This window comes from Ricinus communis, chromosome 10 (genome assembly GCF_019578655.1).
Source record: "Ricinus communis isolate WT05 ecotype wild-type chromosome 10, ASM1957865v1, whole genome shotgun sequence".
NCBI classification, from domain to species: Eukaryota; Viridiplantae; Streptophyta; class Magnoliopsida; order Malpighiales; family Euphorbiaceae; genus Ricinus; species Ricinus communis.
This window is the reverse complement of record NC_063265.1, coordinates 9,493,529-9,511,214: the sequence shown is the minus strand read 5'-3', so window position 1 is coordinate 9,511,214 and position 17,686 is coordinate 9,493,529. Positions and strand designations below refer to the sequence as shown.

The 17,686-nt window shown below is 30.8% G+C and overlaps 3 protein-coding genes and 1 long non-coding RNA gene across 6 annotated transcripts; 3 read left to right on the top strand and 1 right to left on the bottom strand.

Moving 5' to 3' along the window:
• The first annotated feature begins 1,740 nt into the window (after positions 1 to 1,740).
• LOC8286482 (cyclic dof factor 1) lies at positions 1,741 to 5,189 on the top strand. Of its 2 annotated transcripts, XR_001535685.3 has the most exons (3): positions 1,741 to 2,073; positions 3,295 to 4,809; positions 4,961 to 5,189. XR_001535685.3 is itself a non-coding variant. In XM_002525628.4 (2 exons), the coding sequence occupies exons 1-2, from the start codon at positions 1,951 to 1,953 to the stop codon at positions 4,690 to 4,692; spliced, it is 1,521 nt and encodes a 506-aa protein (XP_002525674.2). In that variant the 5' UTR covers positions 1,741 to 1,950; the 3' UTR covers positions 4,693 to 5,189. The 2 variants fall into 2 exon arrangements, 1 of the variants encoding a protein (XP_002525674.2); XM_002525628.4 differs by having other exon boundaries at positions 3,295 to 5,189.
• Positions 5,190 to 5,325: 136 nt separating this feature from the next.
• LOC112535806 (pectinesterase) lies at positions 5,326 to 8,701 on the top strand. Its single transcript, XM_025158540.2, has 2 exons — positions 5,326 to 7,807; positions 8,019 to 8,701. Exons 1-2 carry the CDS (start codon positions 6,775 to 6,777, stop codon positions 8,699 to 8,701), a joined length of 1,716 nt encoding a protein of 571 aa, XP_025014308.1. The 5' UTR covers positions 5,326 to 6,774.
• A 2,356-nt stretch (positions 8,702 to 11,057) lies between these two features.
• LOC8286481 (peroxidase 44) lies at positions 11,058 to 12,407 on the top strand. The gene is made up of 2 exons (XM_002525626.3): positions 11,058 to 11,431; positions 11,595 to 12,407. Exons 1-2 carry the CDS (start codon positions 11,234 to 11,236, stop codon positions 12,369 to 12,371), a joined length of 975 nt encoding a protein of 324 aa, XP_002525672.1. The 5' UTR covers positions 11,058 to 11,233; the 3' UTR covers positions 12,372 to 12,407.
• Positions 12,408 to 12,695: 288 nt separating this feature from the next.
• Positions 12,696 to 16,326, bottom strand: LOC125368655. 2 transcript variants are annotated; one of them, XR_007214363.1, is made up of 2 exons: positions 14,953 to 16,326; positions 12,696 to 13,173 (listed from the first exon to the last, which is right to left on the bottom strand). It is a non-coding gene; the product is annotated as an uncharacterized LOC125368655 (long non-coding RNA). The 2 variants fall into 2 exon arrangements; XR_007214364.1 differs by having other exon boundaries at positions 12,696 to 13,122.
• Between the last annotated feature and the right edge of the window lie 1,360 nt (positions 16,327 to 17,686).

Below are 17,686 nucleotides of genomic sequence, written 5' to 3'. Positions count from 1 at the left end.
TGATATTAAAGTAAAAATACAACATCAGTAAATATATCTACCTCTAGATATACTCTAGAATATATTAGATGATTAACAATATTATTTACTAATATTTTTATTATATCTTTTCATATGATTCTAAGTTAACTTTTCATAAACAAACACAATCATATTATTTATAATTTCTTTTTATAGTAAAAAAATAAAATAAATATAAAAAGAGATATCGTGATTTATTATTTTAAAATTTTAAGTATGTAATTTTTTTGAAATATTTTAATTTATAAGCATTTAGTCATTTTTACACCAATCAATTATCATTATCATATTGCTTCAATTTGATAATATGAGCATAATACTTAATAACTCTTAATTTTATTATTTGATAATCAAATTATAACTTAAAAAATTATTAATATATAATGAGATGAACTTGATAGTGAAATAAAGAAATTAGAAATTATACTATTAAATAAAAATAACATGATAATATTAATCAGAGTAAAAAATAATTATATTTTTAAAAATCAAAATTTTAATAATAAAATATATTTTTATTATAATTTATTACCATGCAAATCTCTTTATCTCAAAAGAAAATATATATTTTAGATTATAAAACTATAAAATCACAAAATATTTATTTTTATATTTTAATCTCTAAAGAAATTGTCAAAGATACTCTAAATTGCAATTCAAAGCCATATCTTTTTATATATTAATATGAATTTATAAATTAAGTGAGGTATACTTATCTTCATATATATGTTTTTTTTTTCTTTTTCTAATTGCATCTATATGTTTATCATCAGAAGAATATAACCAATCAATTTTCATTAATTTATGGAAAGAGGTACTACTACCCTACTTGTATATACAACAAATATAAACAAAGAATTATTAAGATGCCTAGATATCTTAAAATTAAATACATCATAAAGAGACAACAACTTGCATATTAGTTTATTGTTTTTAATATTATAAATAAATAAAAGTACATACCACTCTATCATTTTTTAATGTGTAAAAGAAAAGAATTTAAAACAACAAGAAAAAAATTATTAAAATAAGAAAGAAAGAAACAGACTGACACATTGTGAAATTAAGGAGTTGTTCAACAATGATTTTTATTTATCACTGATACATATATATAATAATTCAGTGAATAAATACAGGTTCTTTGAATATGTAATTTTATTTTATCTAGAATTCCTAAAATTATGAAAACTTATATATATTAGGATAAAGTTATTAATGCCAAATTTTGACTGTAAAAGTAAATATTTAGATTTTGTCAGATAAGCCTGGACTGGATGAACTTTAAGAAATATAATTTTTTTATAAAAAATATGTTATATTTAATTTTGAATCAACCCTTAAATCTAAAGCAAAGAAATACCTGAGCTCGAAAATATTTTAAATTAAATCAGCATCAAATTATATACTGAATGCATTAAAAATAAATAAATAGTTATATAATTACTAGTTTAGTTATTTTCTAGTGTTTTTTATATAATATATAAATGGAATCATTGTAAAAATAATACAGCTTTCTGGAGGAATAGGGGTCTATTCTCATGAGCAAAAGAAAATATAAAAAGAAAAAGAATAATAATAATAAAAAAGGACAAAAAGACTCTGATCCTTCACGTTCTTTAAACACTTTATCATCTGGGACTTCTCTTTGGAGACTTTTTAACTTACTTGAAGAGGGTTTTATGGGTTTTTAGCAGAGACTGTTAATAATAATAAATAAAAGAGAGTAGCTTTTGTTTGCCTTTATAAGTAAAGCTTCAAAAAGAAATATATATTTTTTCTAAAAAGAAAAAGAAAAGTTCACTCTTTTGCTCTCTTTTATCTTTCTTTTTTCTTTCAATCTCTTTGACGTTCTTTATGCTGCTATATTTTTATATGGGTATTTCAATAGCTATTCTTCACAGTTTGCAGCTGTTATTTTGATACGCTAAAATGAACAACAGCAGCAGTATTACTAGTAACAATATGCCTCAGTCTAAAGATCCAGCTTTTAAGCTCTTTGGTAGAAAGATTCCGGTACCTGATACCCAGATTCCGGCCAAACCAGAGTTCAAGGTATATATATATTTGTAGAACCATGTAAATCATTTTTTTTTCTTTTTTAAATTTTAATGGGTCATCGAAATTTTATGTCTATGTTTTTGTTTTTGACATGAAAATATATACTCATATTGAAGTATTGGGTTTGGTGGGGGTGTTTAAGTTCTCCGGTTTTTTTAATTAACGGTATAAAAGTTTGAGTCTTTTGAAGTTTTTTAGAGTTGAATCTTGAAGGTTGATCTTCGATATTTCTGGGGTTTGTGGGTGTTTTTGGTTTTGCAATAAAACAACAACAAAAAAGAAACAAGAGATTGTCACTTTCGGAGCCTTAACTGAATCTTGAAGCTAATATAATGGAGAATATGTTCTTGTTCTCTGTTTTTAAAATTTTTTCTTTATATTTCTCTGAAGCTGACCTGAGAACGTGAAGCATCTTGTCTATTAACTTTACGGTTAAAATATAACGGAATTTGACAGTGATAGAAAATTATAAGGTCACTTTGTTGAGAAGCGCGAGTTTTCTCCCTTTTTTCAGGTTTTCTTTTTTATATTAGTTGTTTATTTCTTCGGAATGATTTTCCTTTGTATACTAGTGTAACACTTGGTATACCTTTTGAATTATGCTTTCTTTGTGAGGTGATTCATTGAAAGATGAACTTCCAACACTCTGAAAAATTCTTTATTGTTTCCCATTTTGTAAATTTAGAATTAGAAATGCATACAGTTATAAGATGATCTTGTGACCTGATTGAGTAATGTAAGTTTAACATTCCATTTGCTAGTTAGTAGTAAAAAGTAAGTCAACTTAAATTTCCAGTAGACCATAACTTAATTGTTTTTGTTAGATTGGAATTTGATAATGGAAATCATACTCCTTAGTCTTTATACTTCTATTTCTTGCAATAAAAGCTTGTCAAATGTCAATGTTTTCAAAAAGTTGCCTTTTCATGCTTCAATGTGGTCAATTCATATATGATATCTGAGCAGCCATCGCTTTAAGGAAGGCTTGTTATGATTTATAATATAAACAATGAAAAACAAGTAGGAGATAAAGGAAATTTAAAGATTCTGTCTTGCAGTAGTTCATTTTCTGGGACTTGGATGTGCATTGAATAATGTTCTTTGGTACTGAAATCTTCTTGCAGTTTAATTTCATCTGCGCTCTTTTGATTTTCTTGTTTCTTTTAGCTTATCAATTATTAATGTAGTCTAACTACTTTCATTTTTAAATTTCAGAACAGTTGCAATGATAGCATAAAAGGAGAAACTGATATCTATGATGAAGACAACACAGGAGAGCAAGATAAGTTATCTGCTACAGGACAAACTAAGGAAGAAAGGCAAACCCCTAAGCAAGTGAATGAAGAAGCACAATCTGGACCCAAGGATGACCAGGTGGAGACCAATAGCACTGACCAAGAAAAAGTTTTCAAGAAGCCAGATAAGATTCTACCTTGTCCACGATGTAACAGTTTAGACACTAAATTCTGTTACTTCAACAACTATAATGTCAACCAACCTAGACATTTCTGCAAAAATTGCCAGAGATATTGGACGGCTGGTGGAACAATGAGAAATGTCCCTATTGGTGCTGGGCGGCGGAAAAATAAGCACTTAGCCTCTCAGTACCGTCAGATACTAGTATCTTCTGATGGGGTGCCAATTACCAGAATAGAGAACTCAGAGTCCACCAATCATCAACTTATATCATCTGTTGAATCTGCAACCACTTTGAGGCCTTCAACAACGGGAAATGAAGTGGTGCTAAAATTTGGTTCTGAAGCACCACTTTGTGAATCCATGGAGACAGTACTTAATCTTGGAGACCAAAAGAGATATGCTGAAATGAGTTCTGCCAATTGTCGGGATAATGGAGAGGAACCATCTTCCTGTGGATCCTCCATGACATCATCCAGTTGTCGGGGAAATGAATTACCTGAAACTGTTACTCAAAAGGAGCTGGTTGGCGTGCCGGGATCTACTAATGAGCTCAATGTGCCACATTCTCTGCACTGTTACCCTGTTCCTCCATGGGTTTTCCCCTGGAACCCAAATTGGAACAATGCAACTTCCATTACAACAGCTCAGCACTCCACTGGGCAGCCTTGCATGCCAAATAGCAATAACTCCAATCAAGTTCAATGGTGCCCTACACCGATACTGGCAGTTCCAAGCTTTTGTCCACCTAGCATTCCTTTACAACTTGTACCAGCTTCATATTTAGGTTGCATGCCTGTGTGGGGTGCTGGAGCAGGAAATATCTCTGTTAATGGATCTAATGGTTGCTCTTCCCCATCGTCATCTACTAGCACAAGCTGCTGCTCTGGAAATGGCTCACCTAAGTTAGGGAAGCATTCTAGAGATGCAAATCTTATGGGCGAAGAGCAAGTAGAGAACTGTGTATTGGTTCCAAAGACACTGAGAATCGATGACCCAAATGAGGCTTCAAAGAGTCCTTTATGGGCCACCTTAGGTCTTAAACTTGACCAGAAGAATCCTGCATCAAAAGGTACCATCTTTAAAACTTCTGAAACCAAAGAAGAAGGAAAGGGCCATGTTCCTGAATCCGCTCATATACTGGAGGCAAACCCAGCAGCTCTTTCTCGCTCTACTACATTCCAGGAGAGCAGTTAAAGGGTCTTTGTTGAAATTCTCACTCGATAACTTTAGCCATGCAATCTTTCCCTATAAATGTAAAGGGGACTAAGTTTTTCAAAGAGAAAATGTGGCGTCATCTGTCTTTTAGAAATGGTATTTTTATTTTCCGACTCATTTAAGCTCTTGGGAAGTCAAATTTCGAATCATAATTAACAGTGCTGTCCGCATATCTTTCCAAAAGAACTCACATTGTAAATATCTGAGGATCTTTCGCAAGTGGTTTATGATCTGCTGCCTCTTACAGGTTTCAGTTTGTGGGCACGCAGCGTCTCTTCCGCTTTTGAGTTGGCAGAAAAATAAGAGGAAGTTCTGCTGAATATTGTACTTAATTCAAAACTATGTCCAGTTACAAGGCTAACCCAGGTTTTACCGAGTTCAAATTTACATACTTGATTGTATACTTCAAACATGAAATTTGAAGTATTTATTTTCTTAGTTCTTTTAATACAAGTTTCTTGAATTCTTGTCTTTCAGCTCTTGATTGCTGCTGTAATCTTATTTCCCGACCTCCAAAGAAGTATTAGTTCACGGGGCTCTTTATTTTCGATAAAAGAAAATGGGGCTCTTTATTTGACTTGGGTACTTGCTTTCTAGACTAATTTGGCTTTGATTTGAGCTCTATATGCATACTAAATTTACAGGTGGAAATCTCAGACCTCATATTCAGAAATCTTTGTGATTAAGATTGCCATTCTGAGATGCTTAGAGTCAGAAAGAAAATTTGGCATGTTACTGCTTTTCTGAATAAAATAACATTTTTTGTCATTCATGTTGTTCCATCTGCTATAAACATTGGATCTTTAATCAAAAGTCAGGGCACATTTTTATGCCCATTAAAGCTGAGTTCTAGCAGAGGTCAAGAATTATAAAGAGAAAATCTTTAAGAGGTGGTAAGTGAACTTTTACTTTCAACTTCTCTTTTATCTTTCATTTAAATCCCTCTTTTTGAGCTAATCCAAGTGCCAAATGTAAGTGTCTTACCAAAAAAAGCCTATCTTTAAACCTTGCTTTTGCACCCTTTTTCTTTTTCCTGGAAAAGGGATCTTTTCCATCAGTAACGAATATGTCTCTTTTGATTTATCTTCCTTTGAAAGAAAGGCTTTAAGAGTTTCTAAGATAAAGCAGTAAAGTCGTTCTTATTATCATTAAAGAATAAAAGAAAGAAAGCAAGACTCAAATTCTTGCTTTAAAATGCCTGTAGAAATTATTATCAGGGACATGGTGTTTGTGCTTTTTTATTTTTTCTTTTAATCTTTATGATCCCCTTTTTTTTTCAGGAATGTTTCATCAAAATAATTTTCAGGATTTGTGTTCTCAACAGGAGACAATCTAAAAGATTGCATTTAGAAGATGACAATCCTTTTACTTTGCCTTCTCGATGCATTTGTTTTTTTGCTATGACTTCCAATGAAATAATTTGTAAGCCAACAATTAGTTCACTAACAAGGTAAAAATATTAAAACGTTCTGTTCTTTTCTTCTCCCTTCTTTTCTTATACTTCTGTTATCTATTAAAATGCAATGGTTGGTTTTCTCAAAAATAGCTTAGGTAGTTGTAATGAGTTTCCTGTAGAGAAGTGCCACCACTGATAAAATTATAATTCTGTTATTAACCATGAAAAGAAATCAAAGGTTTTTAATGTATAGTATAAGAAACTAAATACTGTTCTTTTTTTTTTTTTTTTTTATTGACGGACAGCTAAAGAAGCAATATCAAATAAACAATTTAAGGCAAATAATGGCAGGCACTGGCTTGTGATCAATGTAAAACCTAACTGAACTCTGTTTATTTTCCGAAAGAATTCAACAGGCTCCATTGTATTCAAGATTCTAACTGTAGTTTTGCAGCGTATGAAAAGAACTATTAATATTTTTGAGATTGCTTTAGGAACATCAAGTTCTCAGACCCTAAAGAAAAGAACAAAGATAGAAAAGAGAACGGAGAAGGGTTATTAGGAAATTCATAACCATACACGCATTAGAAAAGAAGATTAAGAAAAAAAAAAAAAAAAAAAGGGAGAGGGAGAGAAGGGAAAGGGAAAAGGGTTGCTTAAAAAATATGGATTTCGAAGATGGAAATGGAAAGATTGGCAATCTAATTGTTCTAGCCTTTTCCTTTATTGTCGTGGCTGTTGTTATTGTTGCCTTTGCTGCTACCTATAGACCTTATCCTCCAGGTCCAACATTCCATCTATCCCCTCCTCCAGGTCCACCAAATTCACCATTAAACTCATCAAAATCATCAAGAAAAGCACTAGTACCAACCTTGCCTACCCTCGATTCCATTTGTATGCAAACAGATTATGTTTCCACTTGCCGAAGTTCTTTGGGTTCTGTCTCAAACGGAAAAAACTTGACAGTCAAAGAATATCTTGAAGTTGCGATTAATGAAGCAATTCAAGATGTGAACGAAGTTAAGGAATTATCAAAACAACTTGCTGCTAGTACCAGAACTCTAAGCGATCGTCAGGCTCTAAATGACTGCGATGAATTGTTGTCATTAGGACTATATGAACTTAAGGCTGCATTTGGTGTGGTGTCAAATAACTCAGAGTTGTATAAACAATCTGCTGATGTCAAGAACTGGCTAAGTGCTGTCCTTGCATATCAAGAAGCTTGCCGTGATGGATTCAAGGACAAGAAAATAGAACTGACAGTAGACAATGCCCTTCAGAATCCCAAGCAAAAAACAAGCAATGCCTTGGCTATTGTTGATTCACATTTAAAGAACCCAACTTCACCAGGCATAATATCCCGGAGTCTGATTAGCAAGGACTATCCGTTGTGGTTTTCGGCTATGAACCGGAACCTTTTTGAGGGTTATAGTAATGGTATATTGCAGTCTGATGCAGTTGTGGCTGCTGATGGATCAGGGCAATTCAAAACCATTGGAGAAGCTCTGAATTCATATAAACTAAATACCAAAGGATGGTATGTTATCTATGTCAAGGCAGGAGTCTATAATGAGCACGTATTCATCTCCAGGATTCTAACCAATGTGTATATGTACGGTGATGGTATTGATAGAACTATTATTTCCGGATCAAAACATACAATGGATGGACTTCCAGCCTATCGAACAGCTACTGTTGGTATGTTCATAAACAAGTCTATTCTACATTAGTGGAGCTGAATTAATTGCATAATTATTTTTTATTATTTTGGTTAATCGAGCTCCAACTAGAATTCGAACTCGTAATTACAGGGACTCCAGAACCAATGAGCTTTGGCTCATTAGTAAATTAGTTGCATTTTTTTAAATATAAGCTCATTAATAAGGGCGATTTTTCTTTGTAATTGCAGCTGTGCTTGGGGATGGATTTGTATGCAAGTCAATGACAATTCAAAACTCGGCAACATCTGATAAAGAAACAGTAGCTCTCAGGGTACAAGCTGATAAAGCAGCAATCTTCAAGTGCAAGATAGAAGGATCGGAACGTTCATTATATGCATTAGCTCACAGGCAATTCTATCGTGAATGTATCATTACAGGAATGAAAGATATCATCTACGGCGACTCTACTATAATCATCCAAAAGTCTTCGATCATTGTCAGGAAATCAGGCATACCAAGAAAATTTAAATTAGTGACTGCACAAGGCAGGACAGAAAGAACAGAAACGACAGGATTCGTATTGCATGACTGCACTATTGTTCAAGAAGAAGAAGAATCTGGAAAGACACCCACATACTTAGGCAGGCCTGGTGGACGATATGCAAGAACAATCATTCTGCAATCTTATATAGGAAATGGGATTGATCCTGAAGGGTGGATAATTGGGTTTAGTAGTAGAGAAAAAGAGATAATGTTCTTTGCTGAATTTGAAAATCATGGGCCTGGAGCTGACAGAAAAAGAGCGAAGTTGGAAGGATATCAGGTGATTACTAGTAAATCAGAGGCAGTTAAGTTTACTCCAATTCATTTCATTCAAGGGGATTTGTGGTTGCCTCAAACAGGAGTGCCTTTTGGGGCTAATTTGTTGTAATATCATTTTGCCTTCTCTAGGTTTTCTTTTTTCAAATAAAGTTTATTGAGATTCCAATCCTTCATGAATCCATTGATGCACACAACTGATTTTTGTTACTAAAATAAAACCATCAAAGAAATTCATTCCGTAAAATAAATAAAAAAGTAATTGTAAAATAATTATTTTACATAATAAAGCTAAAACACACACCATATTTTAGGTATGTAAATTAAGGAGAACCAATGGTAATTTTATTTTTTAGAAAGTAAATTTCATTTTTTAGTAATCACCATTAACCAATGAAGTGCAATCTCAATGTAATAAATTACACTGAGGGTATCCAACCTTACAATTTGTAATAAAAAAAATATCAATTCTTTAATAACATTAATGAGTTTTTCTGGTAAGTCTGAAAATAAATTATATTAGACGTCACCAAATTACACTTTGTAACAAAAAGAAACTAAAATTTTAATTTTAAAAAATACCTAGGTGCAATCTCTTTATAATAAATAAAGAATTTTGTACATTTTCATTACAAAATGCAAAGTTTAGTAATTATTTATGTAATTTATCATCTAACTGTGTTGAAAAATTTATCGGTGTTATTAAAATTAAAAATAAAAAATTATTTAGTTATAAATTAAAGATTTGATATTATTTTATTACAAAATATAAAATTTGGTAACTATCAATATAATTTACCTAGAAATCTTGTCATATAGTAGTAGAAATAATAAAATAAAAAGAATGTATATAAAAATGAAATAATCATAAAAAACACAGTGAAATAAACAATAAATTCCGTGTTCAATTTGATTTTTAATATATAAATATTATATCATATCATGTGTATGATATATGATCCTTACTGTCTCCAACGTGCAAGCCTGTTTCTTTTTAGCTTACACCATAAGTATAGTTAACACCTTCGCGATCCGGTACTGATACAGCAGCTAATATTAGATGAAACGGATTGGTCCAAATTAGTCTTCGCCAATTTACAAACAGAAACCTATTTATATTATTTGTCAATTCAAGGAGGATACATATATGTATTTTTAAACAGACATCCAAGTAAGAGGGTACTTATAAAACAAGAAACTGAAACAAAAGTATGGTGTGGTGGGAAAGGGGTTTAAGAATAGAGTATAAGGGTTAATTGTTTGTTTTGTATTATTGAAAAAAATGGGCATCTCTCTCTCTCTCTCTCTCGCCTTGTGAACCAATTGCAACTTGACCAATATAGACAAGAACCCCTTTTATTTTTAGTTTCTTTTATAAATTGAAGAATGGAACCCTTTCAATTTGGAAACATGATACTTGAAACAATAATAAAGCTTGAAGGAGAATGTTAAAAAACGACACTTGCATCACGAAAAGAATACAATGTCCCAACAGAAAGACAAGCCTGCCTACGTAAGATTATCTACCATTCCATTTGGTGATATATAAGAACTATTTCTATGATTGATAAGTTTTATGTATAAAATTATATGAAACCCAATTACCAATATTACTAAATAATAGCTTATAAGAAAAAGAAAAGAAAAGTAAACTACAAGCTAAATTCAAATAAATTAAAAATGAAAGTAATTACTATGAATAAGAATCTCTGCTTAAGAAAATCCTTTCTCGTGTTTGTATGTTCTATATAGGTAGATACATGAATTCATATATTAATTATTTCTAAGTGAATAATGTTTTATCTATTTATTTTAATTTTTTAGAACAATCAATCTAATTAAAGAAGTTCAATAGTTGTATTTATTAGATCAATTCAGGATTCTTTTGTTATCATAATGTAAATCTTTAAATAAGATCGAGAACTGAAAAGTACAATTATTGGCTGGTATAACTAAATTCAATATAATTAATGACTTAATTAAAGTGTGTAAAAAGAATAAATATCACCTTATGATAAAATAGAAATGAAAATGTTGAGACTGCCTATATTGCCAACGTAAACTCTTGAAATTATAGCCCAAAAAAGAGTATATGATTGGATATCAATCACGGTTCTCCATTTGAGCACCGGCCTTGATGCTTTTCCTTGTTACAGTGCTCAAATTTATACCCTTTAACAATATCAAAATCATTCAGTTCTTGTTTCTACATGAAAATTTTGTTATGGTGCACTATTATCGACCAAATTAAGTTCTATTTTATAAATTAAGGTACAAATTATTTGATCTAAACTAAGATGAGACATCTAAATTAATATTGTTGAGACCCTTAAAAAGATATATTATTGCGGATACTGATTTTGAAGTCCATTGCATATCTGGGAGGTCCAAGATTTGAATTTCTATATTTTTCGTTAATGTTGTATGCACGTATCTCTCCATACAGCATAGCCACATGGAAACATCATTGTTTCAAGAACCATTTTCTATATAATTTGGTGATTGACTAGCACGTCATGCCGGCAATTCTTCCTCATAATTTGCTATATCTTCCTCTCCCTCTATCTCTGTATTTATAGTGAAATATATGCCATCCAAGTTCCTTTCAAGCTTAATACATCAAAACTAATTAATACGTTCCAAAATGCAAACCAAAATTCCGTTTCTGTTCTTTCTTTTTGTTCTTCCTCTTGCACTCGGTGATCTTAGGGTTGGTTTTTACCAATCAACCTGTCCCCAAGCAGAATCTATTGTATTCCAAGTTGTGCAAAATCGGTTTAAAACTGATCCATCCGTAACTGCAGCCTTGCTTCGCTTGCATTTTCATGATTGCTTCGTCAGAGTAAGATTTTCATATGCCAGCAACGTATCACGAACATTTCTTAATCATATATATTACTCGATTTGACCACAAATTCTCTAATTTAGTTTTGAACTTGCAAAACAATGAGTCTTGTGTGCTGAAAATGCCTTTTGAATACTGATGCGTCTATGCTTTATGACAGGGTTGTGATGCGTCCATTCTAATAGACCCAACAAACAAAAAACAATCTGAGAAGCAAGCAGGACCGAATCAGACGGTTCGAGGATACGAAATAATTGATGAGATCAAGAATGCATTAGAGGCAGCCTGCCCATCAATGGTGTCCTGTGCAGACATCATTGCACTTGCAGCTAAAGATGCTGTTGCTCTAGCAGGAGGACCAAACTATAGTGTTCCAACAGGAAGACGAGACGGACTAGTTTCAAACATAGGAGATGTTAACTTGCCAGGACCGCAATTGACTGTGCCTGAAGCATTTCAGTTTTTCAGGCCCAAAGGATTTACAGTTGGTGAAATGGTAACTCTTTTAGGTGCACATACAGTCGGTGTTGCTCATTGCAGTTTCTTTCAAGAACGTGTCTCAAATGGGGCTTTTGATCCTACAATGGATTCTAATCTAGCTGCCAATCTAAGCAAAATCTGTGCTTCTTCCAATTCTGACCCATCAGTTTTTATGGATCAAAGCACAGGTTTTGTGTTTGACAATGAGTACTATAAGCAACTATTATTGAAAAGGGGGATAATGCAGATTGATCAAGAACTTTCTGTGGATGGATCTAGTGCAGGATTTGTCTCAAGTTTTGCAAGAAATGGGATTGGATTTAAGCAGAGTTTTGGCAATGCAATGGTGAAGTTGGGAACAGTTGAGGTTCTTGTTGGAAATGCTGGAGAAGTTAGGACTAATTGTAGAGTTTTCAATGCCCAAAAGAAACCAATGAACCCAAATCTATTATTTTGAGAGATTAATTATACATACTTCTCAGTTATTTTCTCATTTCTATTGCCTAATCTTGTCCCACCTTTTTTTTTTCCTTTTCCCCTTTTCATTTTATTTTTAAGAAGAATGTGATTGTGTATGCGGTTTTCTATATTCATAAAATAATGAAGTATTATTAGAAAATTTTGTTTTATTCACCTTATCTTCTCTATGCTAATTTCTTACCTGTAATCACCCTATTAAAGTAACCAGCATCAATATTGTTCTTTTAATCAAGCAGCAAATAATACAACCTGGACAAGAATCATATGCACTTCGTACTGCCATGGTGGGCTGAGAAGATACTATAGATGAACTTAATTACTGTAGATTTCTTAAAATATATACACAGATTCCAAATTTCTTATCCTAGAGCTCATTGTACAAAACCAAGAGGGGCACATTATTCTTGACTTTCTTGCATAGCCAAAATCATGAAAGATGCAAAGGGGAAAAAAGAAAAGAAAAATGAAACATCAAGAAAGTGCTAAGATTGGAGTTCGAGTTCCAAGATTAACAAACTAAAAAATTAGAATAGGGAGGTGGATCTTGGACGAAATATGCCTTTAAAATATTGGACTACATATCAGTAAAATTCCAGTCTTTGTACTGATTTTATCAATAATCCAGCAAGTTCTCTGCTCCTGTCAAGTGCAACTTGCCAAGCCTCTTTTGCACACTGCCTAACCATCAATTTTTGCTTTTTGTCCCTTTGTGTGATATCCACATTGATCTTCAATCATGCAAACGAACAATTCAGTGGTCGAATGATAGGGCAGAATATCTGTTGAAGTTTTAGTATCACTTTCCTTTTAGGCATCGTTCGGGTTAAAAAAATTTAGAATTTCATTCTTTGAATTAAATATAAAAGTAATGGATTTTTGTTTAAAATTAATAATAATTTTAAAATAAATAAACTTATTAAGAATAATATTGGAATAAAACAAATATTATAACAATTCATTAACTTTTTAAAATTGTGATTTTAGACTTTCCCATATTTTAGGTGAGAAATTAAAACTCTATTAAACAAGAGATTTTAGAGAATAAAAATTTTCTTAAATTCTATAGATTTAGATTATTTTTTTATTTCTCGTGAAATCTATTTGAGATTTTTTGTTTATATGAGTTTTTTTAATATTTTAATGTTGCGATTAGTTACTAGTTCTAACTTGATATAAATTTATATTTTTTGAGAGTTGGTTGGAATGTGTTCTTATCTATTAATAGGGTTTTGGTTCACACGACCTATTACATCAAATGCTTGTCAAAAAGCCTTTGTAACTAATCATGTAGGGGATATTAGTTTATTATTGAAAATTTTGGACATTTATTGAATAACGGACAGTTTCAAATTTTAAAATTTGTTTAAAATATTGAATAACTTGATTTATAATAATGAAGTTTATTTTTTATTTGTTACTTTGTGTATATTTCTAGTATTTTCTAGCACAATTACTAAATCGGTGCAATTTTCTCTTCATATATGATTACCGGATGCTATGGAAGGGCTTACTCCTATTTCAACTCTAATACATAGTAGCAGCAACATGAATATAAATTAAATTTATGAGTTTTACAAAATTCCTTAATCCATATAATCTTTTAAAAAATTTCTTACATATCAAAAAGAAAAATAATGAGGATTTAAAGAAGGCGGCATAAATGTATATACTATTATCTCTATGGAAAAAGATTGAAATTTATCAGGCATAGTCAGATAGGACACCTCCTAATTATGAAGGGAGGATTCTGGTTTGATAAGACTAGACTTGTGTTTTTTACAAAATTAAATACCATAGAACAAAAGATTAGGCTTGAGTTGCAGCATCTTGTACTTTTTTTATTAAAAAAATAAAAATTAATGGCGTTAGCCAATCTTAAAAATAAGTATATATATATATATATATATATATATATATATATATATATATATATATATATATATATATATATATGTAGTTAATACTCCAACAATTGCAACAGGCAAAGAGATAACACTTGCCAAGTTGAGGTTGTTTGTTTGTAAAATTCTAATTAAAAAAATGCTTCACATCTCCTCCATTTAGGGGAAAATCGTACGCCATTTGATGTTTCCCAAACAAAATAAAGAAAAAAAAATTCAGAAATGACAATCTTATTTTACCTTTCCCTTTAAGGATAATTATAACTATGCACAACACCTATATATACATACATATAGTTTCATTATAGAAAGAGCAATGTTTGGAGAGACCGAGAGAGGGGACATGGCTATGTCCTCTTCTTCGTAGACAATCAACACATATTTATTTCATTAGCATATGATAACCTTATGAAATTATAGATGGAAAGGGTGTTGCTAGTTACTCTTATCCATATCGATGAGCTGATTTATCAATTAATTAAAACTACTGTTTTATCAGGATTTCTTATTAGTACATTTATTCTACATTCAACATATAATAGATAACCATAATATACCAACTTATCATAGACATTTCTTCCTAATATGTGTATATATATACCTCCTAGGCATAGCGACATGAAAAGAAATGTGAAATCTCAATTTACAAGGCCATACCTGCTGCATGGATGCCCTTGAATTCAGACTACAGTAGATTACATGATTGGTTAAAGTTTGTTGGCAAAGTAATACCAAATCGGACGGAAGTAGCTGCAGGGCAGACAGTAGGCGCAGCAGCATGCCAAACTCCAACCGGGTGTTGATGATTCTCTTCTCTCAATACCCCCTTTGATCGAGTTAAAGATAAAAATAAAAATAAAAATAAAAATAAAAATCAACATTGCAATAACCTTAATGTGGACAAAACTGATGAAGGGTATTGGTAAGCCACAAGCATCTGCCTGTCAAATCAATCAAAATCAATCACATCTTGTTGCAAGTGCAAAACTGACTGTAACACTTGCAGTAGTACCTAAAAAGCATACAGTAACTAAATTTTAAAAAACATTAAAAAGAAAAGCTGTCACCACTTCTAGTGCTCCTCCTATTACTGCAACCTTCAAGTTCAACCATGCATTATAGTGGAGATTCCTTTTACTATAAGAACTTTTTTTTTTTTTAAAAGGGAAAGAAAAAAAGAAACCTAAAGTAGTATAGTAGGCAGTTTTCCATTTGTAGCTACAGTCCAAGAGCCTTGAAAACCTTGTAAAGCTGACAGAAGTGGTAACCTACCAAACTCACATACACCATGTTCACAACATTATATAAAAAAGAAAAGCCCATTTTCTAAATTTTAATTCTTAATAAAGATTTATTTTATTTTTCTTGGGGAAGAATTTGAAGATATATCTTTAAGGGACACCGACCAGCATCTGGTTCTGCTTTTAGGGCACATGCAGTAAGCAATTTCGGTTCTATTTTATGCTCGATCTTTAACAAGTTTGTGCGTGTTTCACCATAGTAATTATATATTCTTGTTTGATTTTTTTTTTTTTCCTTTTTTCTGATGATGATAATTTGGTGGCAGTATAGAAGACAGGATATGTGTTCTTGCAGTGTAGACAGAATATATGCGTGTAACTTTGACTTAAAAACAAAAAGCATAGCAAACATTAACATGGCAATGCTTAATTAGGAGCAAAACGGAAAACATAATAATAATAAAAAAAGGAATTATAGACAAAGATGAAAAAGATTTAATGTTAATTAGGGCACCCTTTCTTCTTTTGCCCTTTTTTTTTCCTTAATTAAGCAACATCAAGCATGGTTTTTGGGCTTTGTTGTTATTGTTTTACGTTTTTGCTTTAATCTTTTCAAGGTAATAGAGGATAACGAGTAGATATGTTGGTCAAAGTGAGATCATTTGAAATTATTATATTTGGCCTCTTATTTTTATGAGTAGTGAAATTAGTCATCACATTTTGAATGAATTCTAGAGTATTTGGACCCTATTATATTCAAAGTGCCATAAATAGATATGTAATTATTAGACTATATAAATTTAATCTCAGCTATTAAAATTCTAAAACAATTATATTTTAATTATTAACAATTAATCTATAATTTAGATTATCTATATCCACAACTAAACTTGAACTAGTTATTATAAATTTTTAATCATGTAATTTTTTCTTAATTTGTCAAAATTCTTATTATTGCATATTATGTGGTGCAAATTATATAATTAATATAAATTTATATACTAAAATTTTTTATGTAAATTTAAATTAAATTTTATAAATTCTTCTCAGATTTTACATTTCTTTTCTATTCATTATTTATCATATGGTATAAATTATTTAATATAATTAGAAATCATATAATTAGTATAAAGATTATTAAGATTTTCTATATAAATTTTATCTAAGTTTAATAAAATCTTATTGAATAACACATAAAAATACCAGTGAAGCAATACGTCGTAATAAATTACGACACTCTAGAATCACTTGATTTTTGTGGCTAACTAGTTGAGATAAATTAAAGATATTTGACTTAATTTTGTGCTTATTTCTTATTTTTAATTTTAAAATAAATCTAAGAAATTATGTTCATACACTTAATATATGTACATTTGGAAATATCCGTCATGAAAATGAAGCCAAATAGTAGTCCGTGTTACTGTAGGATTAATACTCGGATTCTCTTGAAAAAATATAGATGGCTAAATATGAATTAATTGAGAAGCTTAGGGGTTCAAACCTATATTATTGAAATAGAAGATTTATATTTTGAATTAAAAAGAAAAATGAAAATAAAAAAAAAAGAAAAGAAGCAGTGTTGCTTTAATAATGTAATTCCTTGTAGTTGTCTTAATGCATTGCACGTTCCTCGACTAATAATTTGTCTCCTCTTTTTAGACATTATGATATTTCTTTAAAGAACTAAATATAGATAACTATTTTTGAGAATTTTGATTTGGATCGATTGAAACAAATGATATTTCTATGATATTAAGATCATCAATTATGTGAATAGAAGTCTTCAGTGCAAAATTGCAATTCAATTTGGGGCACTTGCATATTTAACTTATTGGATAATATACATAATTTCTTTAGAAAAAGGAGTTTATATTAAAAAGGATTAACCATTTTAAAATGCGTCTCATTAAGAATTTTTTTTAAAAGTTATATAAAAAGATTTTAAAAGAAAAAAAATACTTCTAAAACTAAAATTATAAATAAATAATACAATCATAATATATTTGCCAATAGAAAATGTCGGAATCTATAAAAAGCATTCATCCTCAAACTAAATTCATTCAAAATCTAAACCTATTTTAAAAGTAGCTAATCTATAAGCAATTGAGTTGTAAGCTCGACTAACAAAATTAAAACAAATAGTAAAAATA